At 46.8% G+C, this 19,213-nt stretch overlaps 1 protein-coding gene across 20 annotated transcripts in view; it reads left to right on the top strand.

The window, feature by feature from the left end:
- Positions 1-19,213, top strand: part of Cacna1d (calcium voltage-gated channel subunit alpha1 D) — a 428,745-nt gene that overhangs the window by 393,912 nt on the left and 15,620 nt on the right. For all 20 annotated transcript variants that reach the window (XM_076931328.1, XM_076931316.1, XM_076931317.1 and 17 more), the window contains 3 exons: positions 2,561-2,663; positions 4,437-4,538; positions 9,593-9,723. In XM_076931328.1, the coding sequence (XP_076787443.1) occupies positions 2,561-2,663; positions 4,437-4,538; positions 9,593-9,723 (336 nt within the window). The remainder of the gene's footprint in view (positions 1-2,560; positions 2,664-4,436; positions 4,539-9,592; positions 9,724-19,213) is intronic.

The raw sequence follows: 19,213 nt of genomic DNA, 5'->3' as shown, positions 1-19,213 counted from the left end.
GTAGAGCACTTGCCTAGCAAGAGCAAGGCCCTGGGTTCAGTCCTCAGCTCTGAAAAAAAAAAAAAAAAAAAAAAAAAAAAAAACACCAAAGGAGACATAGGAGTCAGTCAGAGGCTGGCAGGCAGGCTTCTTGGAAAGGAGAAGAGAGTCCAGACAGAAGCCAGAGGAGGAAGAGCCTCAGGCTGGCCAACAGCAAGGCGTTGTTGGGTAACCATCTGACTGGAACATGAGCAGAGGCCTCCATCCCTAAGCTGAACCTGATTGAATATTCTCTACCACACCAAATCCTGTGGAGAATGATAAGATTTCAGGTCACCGTCTCAAAGCTGATCATGTTTACATGAAGCAGACTGGAGGAAGGAACAAAATGGGACCGCCAGGATGAGGGCAGCAGGGATGGGGAGAGAGGAGTGGGCAGCATGAGGATGAGCTGGGGAATTACAAGGCAGGTACTGCCAGGTGAGGAGAGGGGAATGAGAAAAGAACTAATCTAGCCCTGGGCTTGGCAGTACTAGACCTTGGGCCCTGGCTTGCCAGTGGTAGGTACATTTTGGGTCCTAGCTTCCCCATTGTAGACAGGGTGACAGATTGCATGTGGCCTCTTTGCTATAGAATTCTGTAGTTCCTTTTCCCAGGGCATGAAGCTGAGGTGTCTCTGGGATGAGCTCAGGTCTCCTACCGTGTTTCTCTCATCCCCACACTGGTCATGTGGAGCCTTAGCTCATACTGGTCTTTCTCCCATAGAGCCACAGGGACCTTCTCACATTATTGTAGCAACAGGAATGCAAGGTTTGCCTGTTGATCTTCTCCTTGAAGAAGTCTATTCCAGTTCAAAGAGCAGCACAGAACACAGCTGACTGTGTTCATCTTTGTCTGGACTCCAGAATCCTTTACCTAAAGGATCTAGGTGTCATAGAGACACAATGTCAGTCATTTTGCTGACATAGGTATTTGTCAGGAAAAGTGAATGGCCCAGTCATCCTGGCTGCACTGACTGTGGAGACAGGAAAGGTTGGTAGTAGGATTTAGAATTTAGGTAGGTTGCCCAGACAACTGCATCCTAGTCCCTCAGCAAGGTAGAAAAAAACATTCAACCTTTCTTTTGGAGTGAACTTTTTAGCCAAGAAAATATCAACTTTGGATTTTGTTTTATTTTTGAGATAGAATCATATTGTGTAGCACTGGCTAACCTGGAAGTCGCTATATAGCCTCCCAAGCTAGCTTCCACTCAATAGATCAGCCTGTCTCTTCCTCCCAAGTGCTAGGATTAAAAGAGTATGCTAACATACTCAGCTAGAATTTTTTAAATTAACATTGTTTAATTAACACTTAACATGTGTTGAGCATAAAACCTCTGTGTTTATGATCTATTTCAATCCTCACAAGGCCTGTTAGCCTGCCTTGCTGACTGGAACTCAAAGAGGGTGTCCCTTACCCCAAGTTCTTCTGCAACTCTCCTTGATGCTGGTATTAGAGGTACCTGGAGAGGGGTGAGAAGTGGGAAGTATTGATCTATTCTGAAAGACCAAGCCTTAAGAGTAGCCATGGAGACCTCCCTGAGATAGCACATGATGTTCTGTCTCTGAAAACTTTCTGAAAGAACAGTAGTGAGTTCTATTGGGTGACAGGCCCAGGCCCTGTGTATCTGGTGTACCATTTAATTATCATAAAGTCCTTAATGATGTACCTAGAGGGGAGACCTTGTCCAGGACACAGAGAACTAACTAATGAAAGAGAAAGAACACATGGACAATAAAATTTAATTATTTAACATTAAATAGCATCCGATTGTCCACATTTCACAGCTGAACTCTAAACTTTGTTTTCCCAGGTTCCTCACAGATGTTAGGTTGTATCTGTCAGTATTCTCCAGAGAAATAAGATTAATAGAACGGATGGGGTGGCTGTGGGCCTATCTATGTGTATGTCTGTATGTGTGACCAATGTATAGCTATCCATGTATGTACACATACACACACACAGGCATATACACAGGCATATACAAGAAAAGGTTTGTTATGTGATATGGGCACATGTGATTTTCAAGTTCCACAGTCCGTCATCTTCTAGTGGGAGACTCAGGATATCTGTGATACAGTTCAGTCTGAGGCCTGAGGCCTGAGGCCTGAGAACCAAGAGGACCGATGAGATACATTTCAGTCAGCAGTAGATTGATGTTGTACCTTAAACTGACAAGCAAAAAGGAAAACCAAATCTTTTTCAACTTCCTTTTGTGCTGTGGCTGAATGAAGACGGCCTACTTTTACAGCCATGTCTGTTACTTAGTTCATCAATTCAAATGCTAGTCTCTCCCATAACACTCTCACAGACAGACCTAGATATGATATTTAACCCCAATATCTGAGCAGCCCATAGACAAGTTATGTTGATACCTGTATTTAACTGTCTTAGACATGCTCCCACGTGACCATTGAGTTGAAGTGAGAGTTGCCAAGAGGATGAATGGGAGATAAACCAAACCAAGAATAAACATCAAAAGGGAACATGGCTGTCACAGACAGCATCTGCATTCTCATAAGGGACTCTTTTTCATCTACAGAGATTGGTTGCCATGAACATGCCTCTCAACAGTGATGGGACAGTCATGTTTAATGCAACCCTGTTTGCTTTGGTCCGGACGGCTCTCAAGATCAAGACTGAAGGTGAGCACTTTCTGGAAGCGGAAAGCAGGGCAGGCATCAGGAGAGAGAGCTGTCACATACACACACACACACACACACACACACACACACACACACATACAAACACACTTTGTTCTCCTCTGGGCTCTCTCTTAATTAATGGGATGCCTCAGGAAACAATGTGAATTCAGGGAGAACATCACCGTCTGACCAGCTGACCACTGTCCTTCTGTTTTTCCTTCATCCTTTGCTCTGTCCCATAATATCTGGAGTTGACTCATCGCACTGCTTTCTGTACTGCAGGAGAAACAAGCAAGGCATTGGGGCATAGACAGAGACCACAGAAATCCACTCCTCTTCTTCACCAATGTTATCAGCAAGGCAGCTCGCTCTTCCAAGCAGTTGCTTCTTTGTCTGAAAAAGGAACTACAGGCAAAAGATACCAGGGAAAGGTTTATGCAGACAGAGTAGAGAGCACAGAGGCAACTACACACACACACACACACACAAACACCATGGTTAGCATGTGGGGATGCTAGCAGGTTCATGTCTCAGCTACACTCTTTATCATACCACACTCAGCCCCGCTCAAACCTGGCTGAGCAGGCAGTGGAAAGTACCTCCAGGATTGGCTCAGAGGCTTCCCTATAGGAGGCATGAGAAGCAGTTGCTGCAAAGGCTGGAGAGTGAGTGAGGTGAGGAAGCAGAGACCTTGCAGAGAGGCAAGGAGGGAGGTGAGAGAAGACAGGAGACGTATCTTTAGTGGGAAGACAGGTGTTCTTCACAACGCTGGAGCTCTACCCAGCAAATCTAGCCACTTTCCGCCTAGCATGTGCTTCTTATGCCACAAACAAGCATCATTAAGAGTTCCAGAATGACTTGGGAGGCAGAGGCAGGCAGATTTCTGAGTTCGAGGCCAGCCTGGTCTACAGAGTGAGTTCCAGGACAGCCAGGGCTGCACAGAGAAACCCTGTCTCGAAAAACAAACAAAAAAAAACCAAAAACAAACAAACAAACAAACAAAAAAAGAGTTCCAGAATGGTCCTACATGATGATGTATCAGTATAAAAGACAACAGTCAAAATAAAGAGAAGTCAAGGTTATGAGGTAAGAGTAAGTACATGGAGTAGGGCTTGAGATGAGTGAAGTTTCTCATGCAGGAACAAAGGCAGGATTAGTCATGGTAGAGGTGGGGAGAAGGAGAAAGAGCACGAAGAAGAAGGGGACAGAGATGAGCAGGAAGAGGAGAGGGGGAGAAAATGAAGGAAGAGACAGGAGGGATGAAGAGACGGAAGGAGAAAAAAGAGGGGAGGAGAAAAAGGTAGAAGGGGAGGACACGGAGGAGATGGAGGGAGAGAAAGAAGATTGAAAAGGAGGAGGGGAATGAGAAAGGAAGAAAAGGTAGAGGCAGAGGAGGAGGAAGTAGGGAAGAAAGGAAGGGAGGAGGAGGAGGGGGAGGAGGAAGAGGGAGCAACAGAGGTGGGCAGTTGCCTTCTGGTCTGGGAGCCAAGAGAGGAGCATAGCTCCTATCTAGGGTAGGTTGCTATGGCAGCAGAAGGTCGTTTATGAATTCCCAGGTGGAAATGTTCATCCCCCAGTGGTGGCTTGGTGAATGCTTCCTTCTGAATCTAGGAAAATTATTTGGCGATCACTATGGAGAGCCAAAGGGGAAGGTTCTATCAGAAGGCAATACAAGGACCCAGCAACATATCGAGGGCAGAAGAGCTCCCGGCCACAAACCAAGTCTGCTCTGTGCAGTGTCCACATGCCCTTCTTTTTGCCTTTTGGATTCAGGGAACCTGGAGCAAGCTAATGAAGAGCTCCGAGCTGTGATAAAGAAAATCTGGAAGAAGACAAGCATGAAGCTGCTTGACCAAGTTGTCCCTCCAGCTGGTGGTCAGTGGAATCTATTTCCCAAGTAGTTCTTAACCAAGGCATTAGTTTCAGTGGCAAGACCTCCAGACCGTCCAGAGAGGGAATGCAGGATGCTTTCCCAGACATTAGAGTATGAGGCCCACGGTTAAAGGAGCCCTTTGGCTTTACCCAAAAATATTTGGGGTGATAGGAAGATAGTAAAACCAAAGAGGGGCTTCAATGGGGAGGAATCTAGACCCCGTGAGGCTAGAGCAGGGTTTTGTTGTATTAGAAAAATCGGTGGAAGAGGATATGACAGTGCTCACAAAATGAAAAGCTTGAACTTTTGCCCCAAAAGAAATAGTTAAGACTAGTCTAGAGTTTTAAATGTCTCAAGAAATATGGATAGTTTTCAGAAAAGAGTACTTCTAAAGTAATTTTAAGAAGACCAAATTTCCCACTGTAGTTACCAAGAATGTCCTTGAATGAGATTTAGAGGTAGAACTAACAAGCATGCTTATTTATTTCCTTTTGTTATTTATCACAAATTAACTGACTAAACATTTAGAATTTGCATATATATAATATCTCTCCATATTATATATATATATGTATAAACTGTTTCTCTATTTTTGTTTAAATACTCGTGGACATTGAAGTGAGATGATTATTTTCCAACTGTTTTGTTTCAAGTTTTAAAAGTGCAGAATCTCCTTACCCAGTACCCCGTCTCCCCACAATCTAGCTAACCCTGGCCTGGAAACATGATAAACATGTGGCATGTGTTTTATAACCAATACAACTTTAATAGGGTGGCATGGTTCAGACTCAGACTGTGAGAGCCTGTGGCTCCTGAGGGACAGAGGGAGCCAGGCATTAGCCAGGTCTGCTTCATAGTAGGCTTGGCCTTCATCATTGACGCAGGCCACCCATAGCTGCCCTAGCCACTGGCTCAACTCTGGGAAAATAGCTCAAAAAGAAATGACCAACATGGTGGGTATTTTCATCTCAAGACCCCCAGTTCCAAGACCTGATTCTGCACTTTTAAAACTCTTGGTTTCCGCTCTTTTCCTTTCAGCTGCACATCCAAGTGGTCGCATGGCTTAGATGAACCGCTTGTTAAAATGTTGTAACACTGTGCTTGAGCTTCCTCGGCAGCCTCCATTCCTCTCAACTCTCAGAATATTCTGAAGCAATTCTGTTTTAGGGTGGTGGCATGGAATCAGAGTTATCTCTTGCCAACTGGATTCCCCTACATTGTTTGTTGAAATACGGATGCATGCTTCAGAATAGCAGGCTGTGCCTGTCTGTGTAAACCTTCCACACATAAGCCCGAGACACTTACCTCTCTTGTTCCAACTCTGTCTCTTTGGAAACACCTTCATAGTGGCCCGTCTGGTGGCCACAGGAATAGCCCTCGTCACAGGAGGCATGCTTAAAGTGTCACCTGAATCACTGTGGTTGCTCCATTTCTTTTCATCTTACTAGGGAAAAGAAAAGTTCACAATTTGGCTTATGATCTAAACACTCTCTTCTTTTGAAAACCTGACCAACATTTATCTCTACTGGACTTTTCATGAAAGATGAACATACACACACACACACATTCTGGGGCCTGCTGGTTCTCTCTGTTTCTTTACATGGTTTGGGGGTTTAAGATGATAGGTGTTACTCTGTTCTCCCATGTGATACTGGAGAAGAAAGAACTGGAGTCTTAGGAGGAAATAGAATTTTCTAGAAGTTTCCATAGTACCCAGTGTAGTGTCTGCTTATCTGCTTTACATATCATATCATATAAGCACATTGTCACCAAAGGGAACCACACAGCACCTTCAGGCTTTGGCAGATAGCTCTGGGTTAGGTTTTAGTGTCTATATTCATCATTTGTCTCTTTATGTTCACTCTCTCTCTCTTCTCTCTCTTCTCTCTCTCTCCCCTCTCCCCTCTCCCTTCTCTCCCCTCCCCCCTCCCCCCCTCCCCCCTCCTCTGTCCCCTTTCCCTCCTCCCCCTCTTCCCCTCTTTACCTCTCCTCCTCTCTCCCTTCTCCCCTCTCCCCCCTCCCCCTCTTCCCCTCTTCCCCTCTTCCCCCCTCCCCCTCTTCCCTCCTCCCCCTCCCCCTCTTCCCCCTCCCCTCTCCTCCTCTCCTCCTCTCCTCCTCTCCTCCTCTCCTCCTCTCCTCCTCTCCTCCTCTCCTCCCCTCCTCCCCTCCTCCCCTCCTCCCCTCCTCCCCTCCTCCCCTCCTCCCCTCCTCCCTTCTCCCTCCTCCCTCCTCCCTCCTCCCTCCTCTCTCCTCTCTCCTCTCTCCATGTACCAGTGGTTCCCAATCTTTCCCTCATCATGGCACACTTAAGACATGACACCATGATATGTCCCTTAGGTATATGGGTAGTTCAAAGTGTTAGTGTCTCCCATAATAGAATGTGGTTAGAGAGCAGCACAATGAGCTGCCTATGTCCTTGGGGTGCTCAGGAAACCCCATAGATAGAGGAGGGAGCAGAGCCAGATGCTTGTCTTGGCAGCTTTGCCACCGGGATATGATCTGAGCTGCTCATCATGAGCTTGATGGAAATGTAATGTCAAGAACCAGCCATGGAGGACATGCTGGGAGAATCTTTTTCTCTACTGTTTGCCTGCAGTGTGACCCCTGCTTGTCATGGGGCTGAGATGTCTCAGCCTGGAATCTTGCCTGGGTTCTCAGTGCTCTCTTATCATCTCTGCCAGGTCATAAACTTCCCCCCTTTCTCTTTAGAAGCTCCTTTTCCTTGGAGATCCTTCTTCCTTTAGAAACTCCTTCTTGAGCCATATTTCTGGTTCCTTGATCCCCTGTGTGTCCTCCTGTCCTACTGATCCAAGATGGCCTCACCACATTCTTTGCTTCTCTCTGTCCCTTTCCTCTGAAGATCAAACTTTAGCTTTACTTGTTCTTAGGAGCTCTTGTTTGGGCCAGGTCTCTTGGTCCTGCTTTATCTCAGTGTAGACAATCATATCACCCTCTAGTCCTGCCCTACCGCTCTAAAGCAGAAGAAAGGACAGCCAGCACTTCCTTTACCAGAAACATCCTGGTATAAAGTAATATGAACCTCTGTGTTGAGTCAGGGAGTTTCCCAGGGCTCAGAGGACCCTGAAATACAAAAACTCAGTGTTGTTGAAGGTAGCATAGGTTCTGTACTTCTTGGATATACCGGTGCAGCAGACACTGACCTACTTGGAAAGAGCTAGAAAGGGTGGGGCTAGGCTTATACCACCAGAATGGCAGCTCAAAGGAAACCAGGAGTTGCATATGGCTAGAGCCAGGCTCTCTGTAAACAGGTAAAGTTGGAGGAGGAGAGGGCCCTGGGCTCAGGCCTGGCCAGTTGACCTGGGCCAGGCATGTAACCTCTCCCTCTCTAAGAAGAGTGAACAGAGTTGTTATGTAGAAGTTATGAGACCCACAAGGAGTTTGGACTGGGCTTGGATACCCCTAGATAGCCAGCCATGGTGCCTAGCTACGGCTAATGGACAGAGTGGGCAGATGCTAGAGATAGGGCAAAAGTGAGTTTTGCAGACTGAATATCTTGTTGCTTTCCTACCTATGGTGCCATACTGAATGGTGTAGATTGTTAGTAGCCAGTCAGGGAACTATGAGTTCAGATCATCACAGAGCCCTGGGTTTCTTCAGCAGTTCCTCCATCACGCCAGGGCTTCCTTGGCTCAGGGTCAGGAGGAACATAGCATTTCTCAAAGCCAGTTCACCCCAAAACAGACTGCACAATAATTCCTGCAGCTTCTGGCAGGAATGGCTGGAGAACCTTCTCCAAGTCGCCTAGAAGCTGCTGGGTAGGAACCATAAATGGGCCATACCTCCCAAGTGAACACTAAGTAAAACCCACCAAAGATGTATTCATGGATACAGTGGATCCCAGTGACCTCAAGCCTCCTATGCTCCGTTTCAGTGAGTGATACTCTTGGCTTGGTTTGAAATAGTGACTCTTGTCATTGTAGGTCACGTGACATAAGGACATAAGGGTTGGAGTGCTTTATACCCCCTCTCTTAAACATCCTTAGTTCTTCTGATAAGTTATATAAGTTCCATTATATAGGGAAGAATACAAGCTCACCTTGGTTGATCCTCTTGTCCCCAATCCATGTGACTCTTGCAAGGGCAGCTTGACCAGAAGCCTGAGTTCCTACAACTGTTCCTCAGCCTCTGCAGGTCCTGCCAGGTGTCCTAGAATCCTTAACACAGCCCTACACAGGATAGGCTGCCAGTGGAGCCTTGCCACTTTCCACCCAGAAGACCTCAGCACCCTACAGATCTGGTGGCATCATCCTTGTGGGGTGGGAGGCACAGGTTACACTGACATGTTCACAGTGGTTTACCATGAGACAGTCAGAGCTTCTATTCTGCCTCATGCATCACCTTCAAAGTTGTCAGCAGAGTCCTAATTCCCCAGTGATACATGTTGGAGGTTGTTTCTGAACAGAGCAGAAATAAAGCCTGCTCAGTGCTGAAGTTAGTTGGAACTGTCATTGCAGTGCAGAAATCCAGCCGTTCTGAATTCCAAACCACAAAATGGTCTCAGAGCTTATTGGCAGAGAACGGGGGAGCGTGTGAGAGCTGGATCTGCAGTCTCTGTTCCGACCTTCCTCTCCTTCCAAGCTCATCCGTCACCTTTCTAGGTCTCCATCTTGTGACATAGGGATTTGAATGCTTAATTGCACTTGATGCTTATAGTAATTACACATGCAAATTTCTATGCACAGGGTGAAAAATGTGGCCTGTGAGGCCTTTCTGTTTTGTAATGTTTATTTTAAGTAAATAACCAAGGTGGCGCTTCATATCGTTACTAATATGCTACTCTACTTAACTCGTGATAAATATACATTATTTTCTGCAACTTTGAGGATCAGTTTGTTTAACTGACTCTAGCTTTGAGCATTAACTGCTTTGCAAAGCTTTGCTTCTCGCTAGACCAAGCAACCCTTGTTATAGGCTGACAGCCCAGTGCCTTTTGTGCACCGTCCTGCCCCACCCCTGCCCCAGCCAGAAGTGAGGGTTTAGGCTCTTGGTCCAAATGTGCTGATTCGGGAGAGCTGTGTCTGGTCTCTCCGTTTAGATGATGAGGTAACCGTGGGGAAGTTCTATGCCACTTTCCTGATACAGGACTACTTTAGGAAATTCAAGAAACGGAAAGAGCAAGGATTGGTGGGGAAGTACCCTGCGAAGAACACTACGATTGCTCTACAGGTGAATCACCCTCTTGCTCTGTTCTCTTCTCACTAACAATGTCACCAGCTTTAATTTGAAATACTAGAGAGCTGACTATTCATGGTTGAACAGTGCCACAAGGAATTTGTTTAAACTGAGATACTTCACACTGCCCCCCACTGTGGACTAGCCATTTCCTGGTCACAAGGTAAGTAGTTCCCCTCTTCCTGTCTTCTCCGTTGAGCCTCGCACCTGCCGTCATCTGGTATGCGTGCAGAGCCCTCAGGATAGCCTGTGATGGGACAGGAGTGAATGTCATCTCACACCCTAGCCAACCCGGTCTTCTCCAAAGGCATCAGCAGCGAGGCAGCCCCCTCCCATAGCCCTGGGCTCAGGGTCCGGCTGCCCAGAAAACAGCTTTCCATCAGAACGCAAGTGCTTTGTTTTGTTTCTGTTTGTTTCTTACCCCACGGCTTGTTGGTTTTTGGTCCATTTCAATAACATCCATCACTCCCTAGTATGTACTGTGTGCATGTGTGCGTGGTGTGTCTGTCTCTGTGTGTTATCTCCTGGTGGTGGTGAGGCTTGCTGTGCAAGTGCCACACACATAGGCCAGCCTTTGGCCCACCTCCCTTTCTCTAACTCAGAACCACCCCCCCCACAGACATGCATGCACACATGTACAAGAGTGCATGTGTACACATACACACACACACACATACAAAACTACCCCTGCCAGGCCCCTAGAGCATGTGTGTGGCATTTAGAAATATCCTGTCCAACCAGGGACTAGGCATCCAAAGGCAATAGAATCCTAGAGATGCCTAGAGCTCTAGCTAGAAGCAGGCATGGAGAGGCAAGGAGGCATGCTAGGACTTGCAGGCAGCGGAGCTGGGAAAGGTGGTTTAGGGGGTGGTGCTGTTTAAAGAGAGCTGGGGACGGATGTCAGGAGAAGAGAAAGGGGAAGTACAGAGGTTGGCAAGCTGTCACCATGTCCTGCTACCATTCTCTCTGGAGTGCCTTCAGTTCATCATAAATAAAGACATTTTCCTTGTGGTTTAAAAAGTTTACATGAAAACGACTTTTCCGTCCCTGTTCTCATGGTTCTTGAATGTGGCCTCATAGGTGTTGGTAAGGCACAACATGAAACAGTCCTGTACTCTGTTCCAAGAGCAAATCCCCAGCACTGTTGTGTGTTCAAAGGGATGACAACTGTGGACACTAAGGCCTGACTGTGATCTTGCTGTGAGAAGCTATGAATAAGGATGGTGGTGAATGGGGAATGCTGGGTGTTCGCATAGCTCAGGCTAGTCGATGGCCTTGTGGACAGTGACCAGCTGACTCAGGGTGAGATCCCAGGGGCTGGAGGCGGGGGTATCATGCTGGTGGGCACCCACACCTACTCAAGCCAGCCTGTGTTCCTTCATTCCCTGATCATATGACCTTCTGGTAATGAGTTAAAGGCTTTAAAGGCTCGGCCATTTGGCTCACTGTGTCTTTCACCTCCTGCTGACCTGGTTTGCAAGAAATAACAGCTCTAACTCTAAGATTAATATGGTTCACAAGCAGCCTCGGATGACAAAAACTGAAAAGTCCAGTTTGCAAATTTGAGTTGGTCCCTGGTTTATACATTCCTGGTGGCAGCATGACTAGGTTGGCCACTAGCAGAGAATTGGTGTGCACTGAAGGTTGTCTCCCTCACATGACCCTCTGCCCCATAGGAGAGGCTGGCTAGGTCTCTGACTTCTCTGGGTACCCTCTGCCTACCTGGAATGGCTTGCTGCTCTAGAAGTCTAGTGTATAGGATCAAAACTTGGCTTCCCAGAGGGGACTTGATCTCTTTTGTACCTAATGTCACAATTTGTAGCAGTCAGTTTGCCTCTGAGCTAAGAGACTCTCGAGATTTCAGTGGAGGGTGTGGCATGTAAACACTTGGATGTCTGTGGGGGTTGGGGAGTATACCTTTTTTGAAGCCCCAAGGCTCACTCTGGTGACAGAATGCAGTGTTTTGGTATTATGAAATAGCATAAGCGATACATGGCTTAAGTAGTCACCGCATTTTGCAGATGGAGTTTGCTGAGCCCTGAGCTTGTCCCGACAGAATGCTATGTAGGCTCTGGGCAGAGATGGCCACGTTGTGCTAAAATAATGTTGAGGGTTTTCTCCTGTTTAAATCTTTTCATGTTGTTATTCAAAAAAAGAATCTTATTGGTAGAAGTCAAATATTTCTAGTTAGACAGTATAAATATGTTCTCCCAGGATTCTATTGAGAATTGAGGCCAGGCCTGTAATTTATATTAAGTACACAGCATAGAAAATTAAGTTGTGTTCATAATCTCGACAGTTCAGTTCTGAAAAGGCATTTGATTCTGAAACAAACATTGAAAATAGAAAGTGTTTGTCTCCTTGATGGATAATTCTAATTACATTTTTGGCTTCCTCTGCTGCAGAAATGGCTTTAAATATGATTTGTTACTCTCCATTTAATTAGTGCATAAGGAAGCCTCCTTTTCTGCATTATGAAATATCATGGGTGATGGAGCAGTTAAGGAGCCAGGATCAGCCGTGAGAGGAAGGCACATCCTTGAGACAGCTGCAGACGGTGGACTTGTCTGGTTGAGAAGGAAGCAATGTGCTTCTGACAGCAGGGCACTGTGGGGCGGAGTGGAGCGGGACAGGGCGGGGCTCCCAGGCTGGTTGTAGTGGGACATGGAGTGTGGCATTATTGTGTGAGCAGACGTGAACAGCCAAGCTTGTGCGTGCTGGCCTGCAGAGTGAGGTCTGTCTGAAGAGCTCTCAGAACTGGCACCCAAGCTGTGCACCCCCATTCCATGCTATGGCTCAGCCCGATCTCCCCATGTTCAGACCAACTGCAGTGTTAACTTTCCCTGTTGTGGGCGATGACTGAAGGTTCTCCTGCCTCTGCATGGGAAGGGGCTGGGCATCTGTGTCCTCTGGCCTCTCTGGTCTGAATGAGTGTGCACTCTCTATCCATCCACTCACTCCATCCCTTCATCTTCATCATTAAAACTAAACTTCTCTCCAACCCTTCTATGGTGGGAGCTAGAGAGAAGCTGCATCCGGCCTTTTGGTTTTCTCTCAGTCATCCGACATTATACATCTTCTCTTTAGTTTGATATGGCATTTGCTCTTCATCCATGTTGCTACATCCAAGTGACCTGCAAGTCTCCATAAGGAACAAAGAAATATAGGAACATAGCCACACAGCCACAGAAAGTCCCAGTCCCTGTTCATGCAAGCAGAAGGCCCATTGTACCTCTGGCTTCTGTAGTGCCACGTGCTCTGATGAGCCTAGTGTCTCTCTGATAACAAAAGACCCCAATGTGGGGAAACTTTCGTTCATTTCTCTTAGTTTTAATGTTCAAACCTTTTGTCTGCTCTCCTAGAGTCTGAGGAGACTGTCCTCCATGCACACCATATGAGAGGTCACCTGAGTGAACCATAGGACTCCCAGACAGCTGTTCTATCTGTTTAGAAGTTGGGTTTAAGGACTCCCATCATTTGTAACTATATAGGATTTGATGTTTAGGTTGAATGGCTTTAATAGCTATGCCTTGGCCATAGGTGGGGATGGTTGGGAGATGCTGGTGGTATGCAAGTAGCCATTAGCTTTACCTTCAGTGTTTCTTACTGTGGTCTTCTCAGTACCCAAAGACTGGAAAGCAGGCTTCCAGAGATCTGACCCATGGCTGGTCCTGTTAAGCATGTCACCTTAGTCTGGAAGGCAATGAGATTCCTTTCTCATTTTTAGAAGTATTATTCTACCCAAAGTAGCATACACACACACACACACACGCACACGCACACGCACACGCACACGCACACACACACACACATATACATATACATACACACAGGTGCACATACACACGCACACACATACACACGCACACACATGCACACACACATATATATATACACACACACACACACATACGCATAATACATACACACACGTGCACACATGCACACACACACACACACGCACACACATGCACACACACATGCACACACACGTTTTCCTTCTTTAATGTAAGAGGAGAACAGATGCTAACAGATGAGATTTCACTGGCTGATTCGTTTGTTTCAGATGCTTGAACGGATGCTTTAGAGTTCTCTGCCTGAGCTACCGCACCAAGCTGGTTAGTCCGAAGGCGCTTGTGGCTAAGGCCTTGAAAGGGCAAACTCCCACACGGGCTTATTTCTACTGACGCAGCATTTCAGAAGAAATGCAGGCACCAAAGCCCCGGGGAGACCCCTTCCGAGCAAGGCACTCCTCCGGAAGGAAGGCAGAAGCCGGGCTGTGGCTCGTCTGTGGAGCCATGGCTGCCTGTTGCGGACACTGCTCATGGTGGCTCCTTTTCATGAAAGGGAACCTAAGAGTTATGGTTTTCCCTTCCAAACCAGAGACTCAGTGAAAGGGGGGGAAGAGAGAGAGAGAGAGAGAGAGAGAGAGAGAGAGAGAGAGAGAGAGAACACGCACGTGCAAAGGGACAGACGTCCCACAGAGAAATGAAATGAACACAACTTGCTGATGATGGCCAGTAAAAAGATAATAAATAAATAAAATGTTTTATATATATACATATATATGTGTATGTATATATATGTATATGATTAAGCAGACCTGCATAAGACAGGCAACTGACTCCGCCCCAAAATTCCTGCATCCCTAGTTTGCCCGAACTCCCAAAGACTGGCAGGCTGATTGGAACTGAGCAGGCAGAGTTCCTTTTCTGTGCCAGCACGTCACGACCTCCTGACCACCCGGCCCTGCTTGCTGCAGTGACCCAGTCCAGAGTGCACTAATAAGTGGAAGGCCAGGAAGCTCAGACACACCCATTGAAACTAACACATACACCCGCATGCCAAAACCAACCAGGCAACAGCTCAGGTTCCATCTTACTGTGTCTGCGGGAAATGCCACCACACCCAAACCTCATCTAACATTGTCCGTCTTTAGCTCGCACTCAGAGCCAGTCTGGGACGCCTCTTTGGAAGCAGTATGGTCTAGTTTCAAGGACACTGGGAGTCAGGGAACCTGGGTTCTAGTCCCAGCTCCAGCATTCACTTGCTGCGTGACCTTGGGCAAGACACTTAACCTCTCTGTGCCTCAGTTTCCCCAACTGTAAAATGGGGGTAATAATGTCGACCTACCTCACAGGGCTGTTGTGAGGAATAGCTAAGTGATTGTAAAGCTCCTTGGACGTATACTTGCTTATTATTAAGACTACAACAATAATAATATCATATGCCTGTTTACTACCAGAACTTCAAGAAATTCTTGGTTTGGTTTGATCTCTTTTCTGTTCTGTACTGTAGTTATCCATCAAGAATTCTCCCTGTTTTTAAGATCCTAGGCGATGCATAAAGATGCAAACAGGTAACCTGTCAGATCGCATTTTCAAGTAGTAACAATAGCAGATTTTTGACCAAAATGTTGGTTGATGAGGGCTTTGCTATCAAATTCCAAACTCCTCCCCAGAGGGAGTCAAGTCTGTACCTCTGATATAGTTTAAGATGCCCAAAATGGCCAAGGAAAGAGGGTCAGTATTCAAAGAGCAATGGTTATGGAGGGGAAAATCTATAAAAAAAAAAAAAGAAGGAAAGAAAGAAAGAAAGAAAGAAAGAAAGAAAGAAAGAAAGAAAGAAAGAAAAGAAAAAGAGGAAAAGGAAGAGAAGAAGAAGGGCTTCCAATTCATTGATCTCCTTTGCTTGGCCTGGAGTTTGTAGCAGGGTGCATACGTGCGAGCGTGTGTGTGTGTGTGTGTGTGTGTGTGTGTGTGTGTGTGTGTGTGTGTGTTACATTAGTGGATGGGAGGAGTTGGTGGGGTAGATAATAAGGTGGGGTGAGTTGAAAGATGAGGAAGAGGGAGCCAGGACACTGTGCAGCCCTGTTTAGGCAGAAAGAAGTGTTCCTCAAGGCATCTCTGGGGTGCAGCTACCCTGAAGGCTAGGCTAAGATGGTAGGGCACTCCCCCAACCCCAGTGAGCAGGATGCTTCCTTAGACCTCTCCCAGGGAAGCCTAGAAGGGCTTTTTGTAGTGACACCTTGTAGCTATGACATTTGCCTTGACCACAGAGCTTCCCTGCCTTGTGGCTTCACTTTTCTGCACCATGGTGGACCTCCTGACCTCACTATGGAAACAAACCCAGCTTTGGCTCATGCACAGATGACAGTGAGGCAGGGAGCTCCTGTGGGTTTTATTCATTCTCATGGTTTGAAACACCCATGGGTGATGGTGAGCAAATGGGCGGGAGCCAAGCCATGCACCCTGGTGTGCCTGACCCCTTGGGAGAGAGCAAAGCCCATCCACATCTGATCTTAATGCTGTACCAATAGTGCTTACCTCTAGCATCCAAGTCTGGCAGCCAGAAGCCTGCCCCTCCCACATTTCTCCTGCTTTAGCAATCACAGGGCTAATGCTTTATCCCAGCAGGCCTCGGGGATTACCTCTGTGATTCTGGGCAGTACTGTATCAGAATCTACAGAGAACTGATATATCACCCCGAGAGAGAGAGAGAATGGTTAACCTTACAGATGTGGATTTAAACATAAAGACTGTCTCTTAGCCATGAAATTCCCTTACCCCACCTTTCCCTACCCCAGCTTTGATATGATATCACTTCTGTTTCTAGATCCTTGTGTAGTTCTAATGAGTCAGGATGTATAGTCCTTTCTCCATGTATCACCTAAACCTATAGAAGCTGGAAAGTGTTAACTTGCTTACAAGCCTGACTTAAGGAATCTCTGTAAATGATGGCCTTTGGGCCTGGCTGTGTTGCCAAGGAACAGAGTTGGTTGGTCAGCAGCCAAGGCTACTTTAGGGAAGACAGCCAGCATCAGAGAGAGCTGCCCCCAGCTTCCACATACAGGGACCCAGGCTTTCTGACATCTGGGTCACGGTCAAACTGCAGGAGCCTGTGTCATTTTCCTCAGATCCCTGGCAGAAGAGTAAACATCTGGTGGAAAAGAAGATATAAGAGACTAGTTGGGTTACATGTTTAAAATCTTCAAAGACAAGTACCGCAAACCTGGTACCCAGCACCTGAATCTGTGGTGCTAAACTTTTAGCTCCTGGGTCAAACGCGACAGAGACCAGCATCTGTCCATCACAGGGGAGCCACGGTAGGGTGGGAAGTAGACTCTTCTCAGAATCTAATGTCATGGTATGACCCAACTCAGAATTAGTTCACAGGATGGCCAGCAGAGCTTTCTGGAAGAGGGAGGTTGTTCTGTACTGAGGGGAGTCATGGTTATATTCTCAAAGTCCTTAATGAAAAGGTTAAGGAAGATAATCCAGTAGTACACATTTATGATTGCATGTTATTTATTAATATGCACCCAGTGTCCCTTAATAGCCTAACATATCACTGCTCCATTATCTACAGGAAGGGGCTTGGTAAGTAAAACTTAGGGTTCCCAGGTGAGTGGGTACCTGGGTGAACTTACTCTCCTTGGTTATGTCTTAGGCCTGAGAAAGTTGACTCTGGGATAGTAGGGAGACCACCCATGATGCAGTGTTGAGGGCAAGAAGCCATGGTAGAGCACGCCATACTGGAACTTGAGAGGAAGAGGCAAAGGCTAGCTAAGAGAAGCCACATGATGGGCAGAGGTGGAGACACACAGGAGGTTCAGAACAACCAAGCGCTAACAGTGAGTCCACAGCCTTGCTGTTGTGTGGAGAACAGATCGGTCGGCAGTTCTCAAACATTTTGATCCTAGGGACTTTCCTATTCTTAAAATTTATCAAGAGCCCTTGTATATCAATATTTACTGTCTTATAAGTCAAAGCTGATTAATTTTATAAACACAAGAATACGTAAGCACAAAGAGGCCGGGGAATGGTGACAACCTTGTCCCCCCGCCTTGGAAACCTTGCTGCACACTCAGAGAATGAGAACATACGAGACCAAGGACATTCAATCTTACTCGACCCCCAGAGACCCCTGAAAGAGTCCCAGAATGCCTTGAGGTCCATGAACCACATCTTGAAACATCATTCTGAGGAGATAACCCAAAGTTTCCCTTAAAGGCAGAAGATGCTGGAGCCTCATATTGACCGTCTGTGCTCAGGAGGCTCCCACATAGCTGCAGCACTCCTCAGTGGGCTGCTTCTGCTCCTTCTCAGCCTGTGCAGTGCACACGGCCTTCTAATTAAAGCCAGGGGTCAAGTGGTGTGGTCACATTTCACTATAACTACCTGTGCTGACCTGAAAGAACAGTAATTAGAGTTAGCGAGTGTTAGAAATGTGTTTGAATACTTACCACCTCTGTGTAGCACAAGTGAGAATCGGTGTATGTGTGCAACAATAAGGGAACATTTGTCACGTCCATGTTTGGGGGTGATGTAATGGCAAGAATGAGGGTGTATTCGGTGATGCAGGGCCATTCGTCAAGTCCATGTGGTGGGGGTGATGTAGTGCTTGCTTAAGTTAGAAGGACAACCTTGAATGAACGTGTGCTTGAAACTTGGTTACCACCCTCTCCTTGCAGATTGGTTGACTTTGCATCCTGGAAAGAACAGAGCTTCTTGCTGAGGCTTTAACTAGTTCTGGGACATAATTTAGCCTATTACATGTCATCTTGGCTCATCCCTCCTCAGTATGGGGGCTCAAAAATGACAGGAATATGATACTGCCAAAGGAGCCTAAAATTTTGGAGTCTGAATTGTATATAATGCTGTCTGCATTTTTAGGACCCATTGGAAAAGTCTCTGATTCTGATGTAAAACTTAAACCAGGAATCGAGGTGGAAGGGTCGGTAGTGTCAGTGGTCCTTTCTTAGCATACAGGAGGCCCTGGTTTAGTCCCCACCAAGATAAGATAGAACTGCAGCTGGTCTCTCTGGTCCTTTGCAGTCATAAGCTATTTACTTAGGTAAAGTTTTTAAATATCCCCTTTAGCTCTCAGAACGTGGTGGCACGCATGACTTGTACAGCCCAGTGCTGGCCCTCAGTAACTCATGGTCTGATGACTAGTGAAGGAGAGGAGGGCTCTCTGGAGATGAGTAACGGAGTGTCATGCCTATGATTCTAACCCTTTATATCTCACACGAGAACTGTTCACATGGATACAAAGGCCACGCCGTGACATTTCTCCTGGAGGAAGGCAATGATAAAATAAAGGGTGTGCCCATGTGTGCAGAGGAGGCAGGGGGAGGGGGGCGGTACAGAGATAAACCTGTTCATTCTATCAGAATTTAATCTCCCATCTCCTAACAGCGCTAGTCTAAAACTGTTCTCTGTAATTGGGCGTAGGCCAAGTCCTGCCCCTCCCCCCTAAAATTAGCCAGAACTTGTCAATAGTGAGGTGACTGCATAGAGCCAGCTTTGGTTAAATGAGGCGTGTCTGGGTTGAGGAGCAGGCTGTGTGCCACGGTAGCATTCTTTGGCAGGAGTCTGAAGCCCTGGCGCTCACATCTTGAAGATGGAGGGTCTCTCCCAGGGCCTCCTGGAGACTTGCCTCTCTGTCCTCCACTGCTACAGCGTAGGTCTGGGGTGGGTCT

The sequence above is a fragment of the Arvicanthis niloticus genome, chromosome 3 (genome assembly GCF_011762505.2).
Source record: "Arvicanthis niloticus isolate mArvNil1 chromosome 3, mArvNil1.pat.X, whole genome shotgun sequence".
Taxonomy (NCBI): Eukaryota; Metazoa; Chordata; class Mammalia; order Rodentia; family Muridae; genus Arvicanthis; species Arvicanthis niloticus.
The sequence above is the reverse complement of the archived record's forward strand: the minus strand, read 5'-3'. Positions and strand labels throughout refer to the sequence as shown.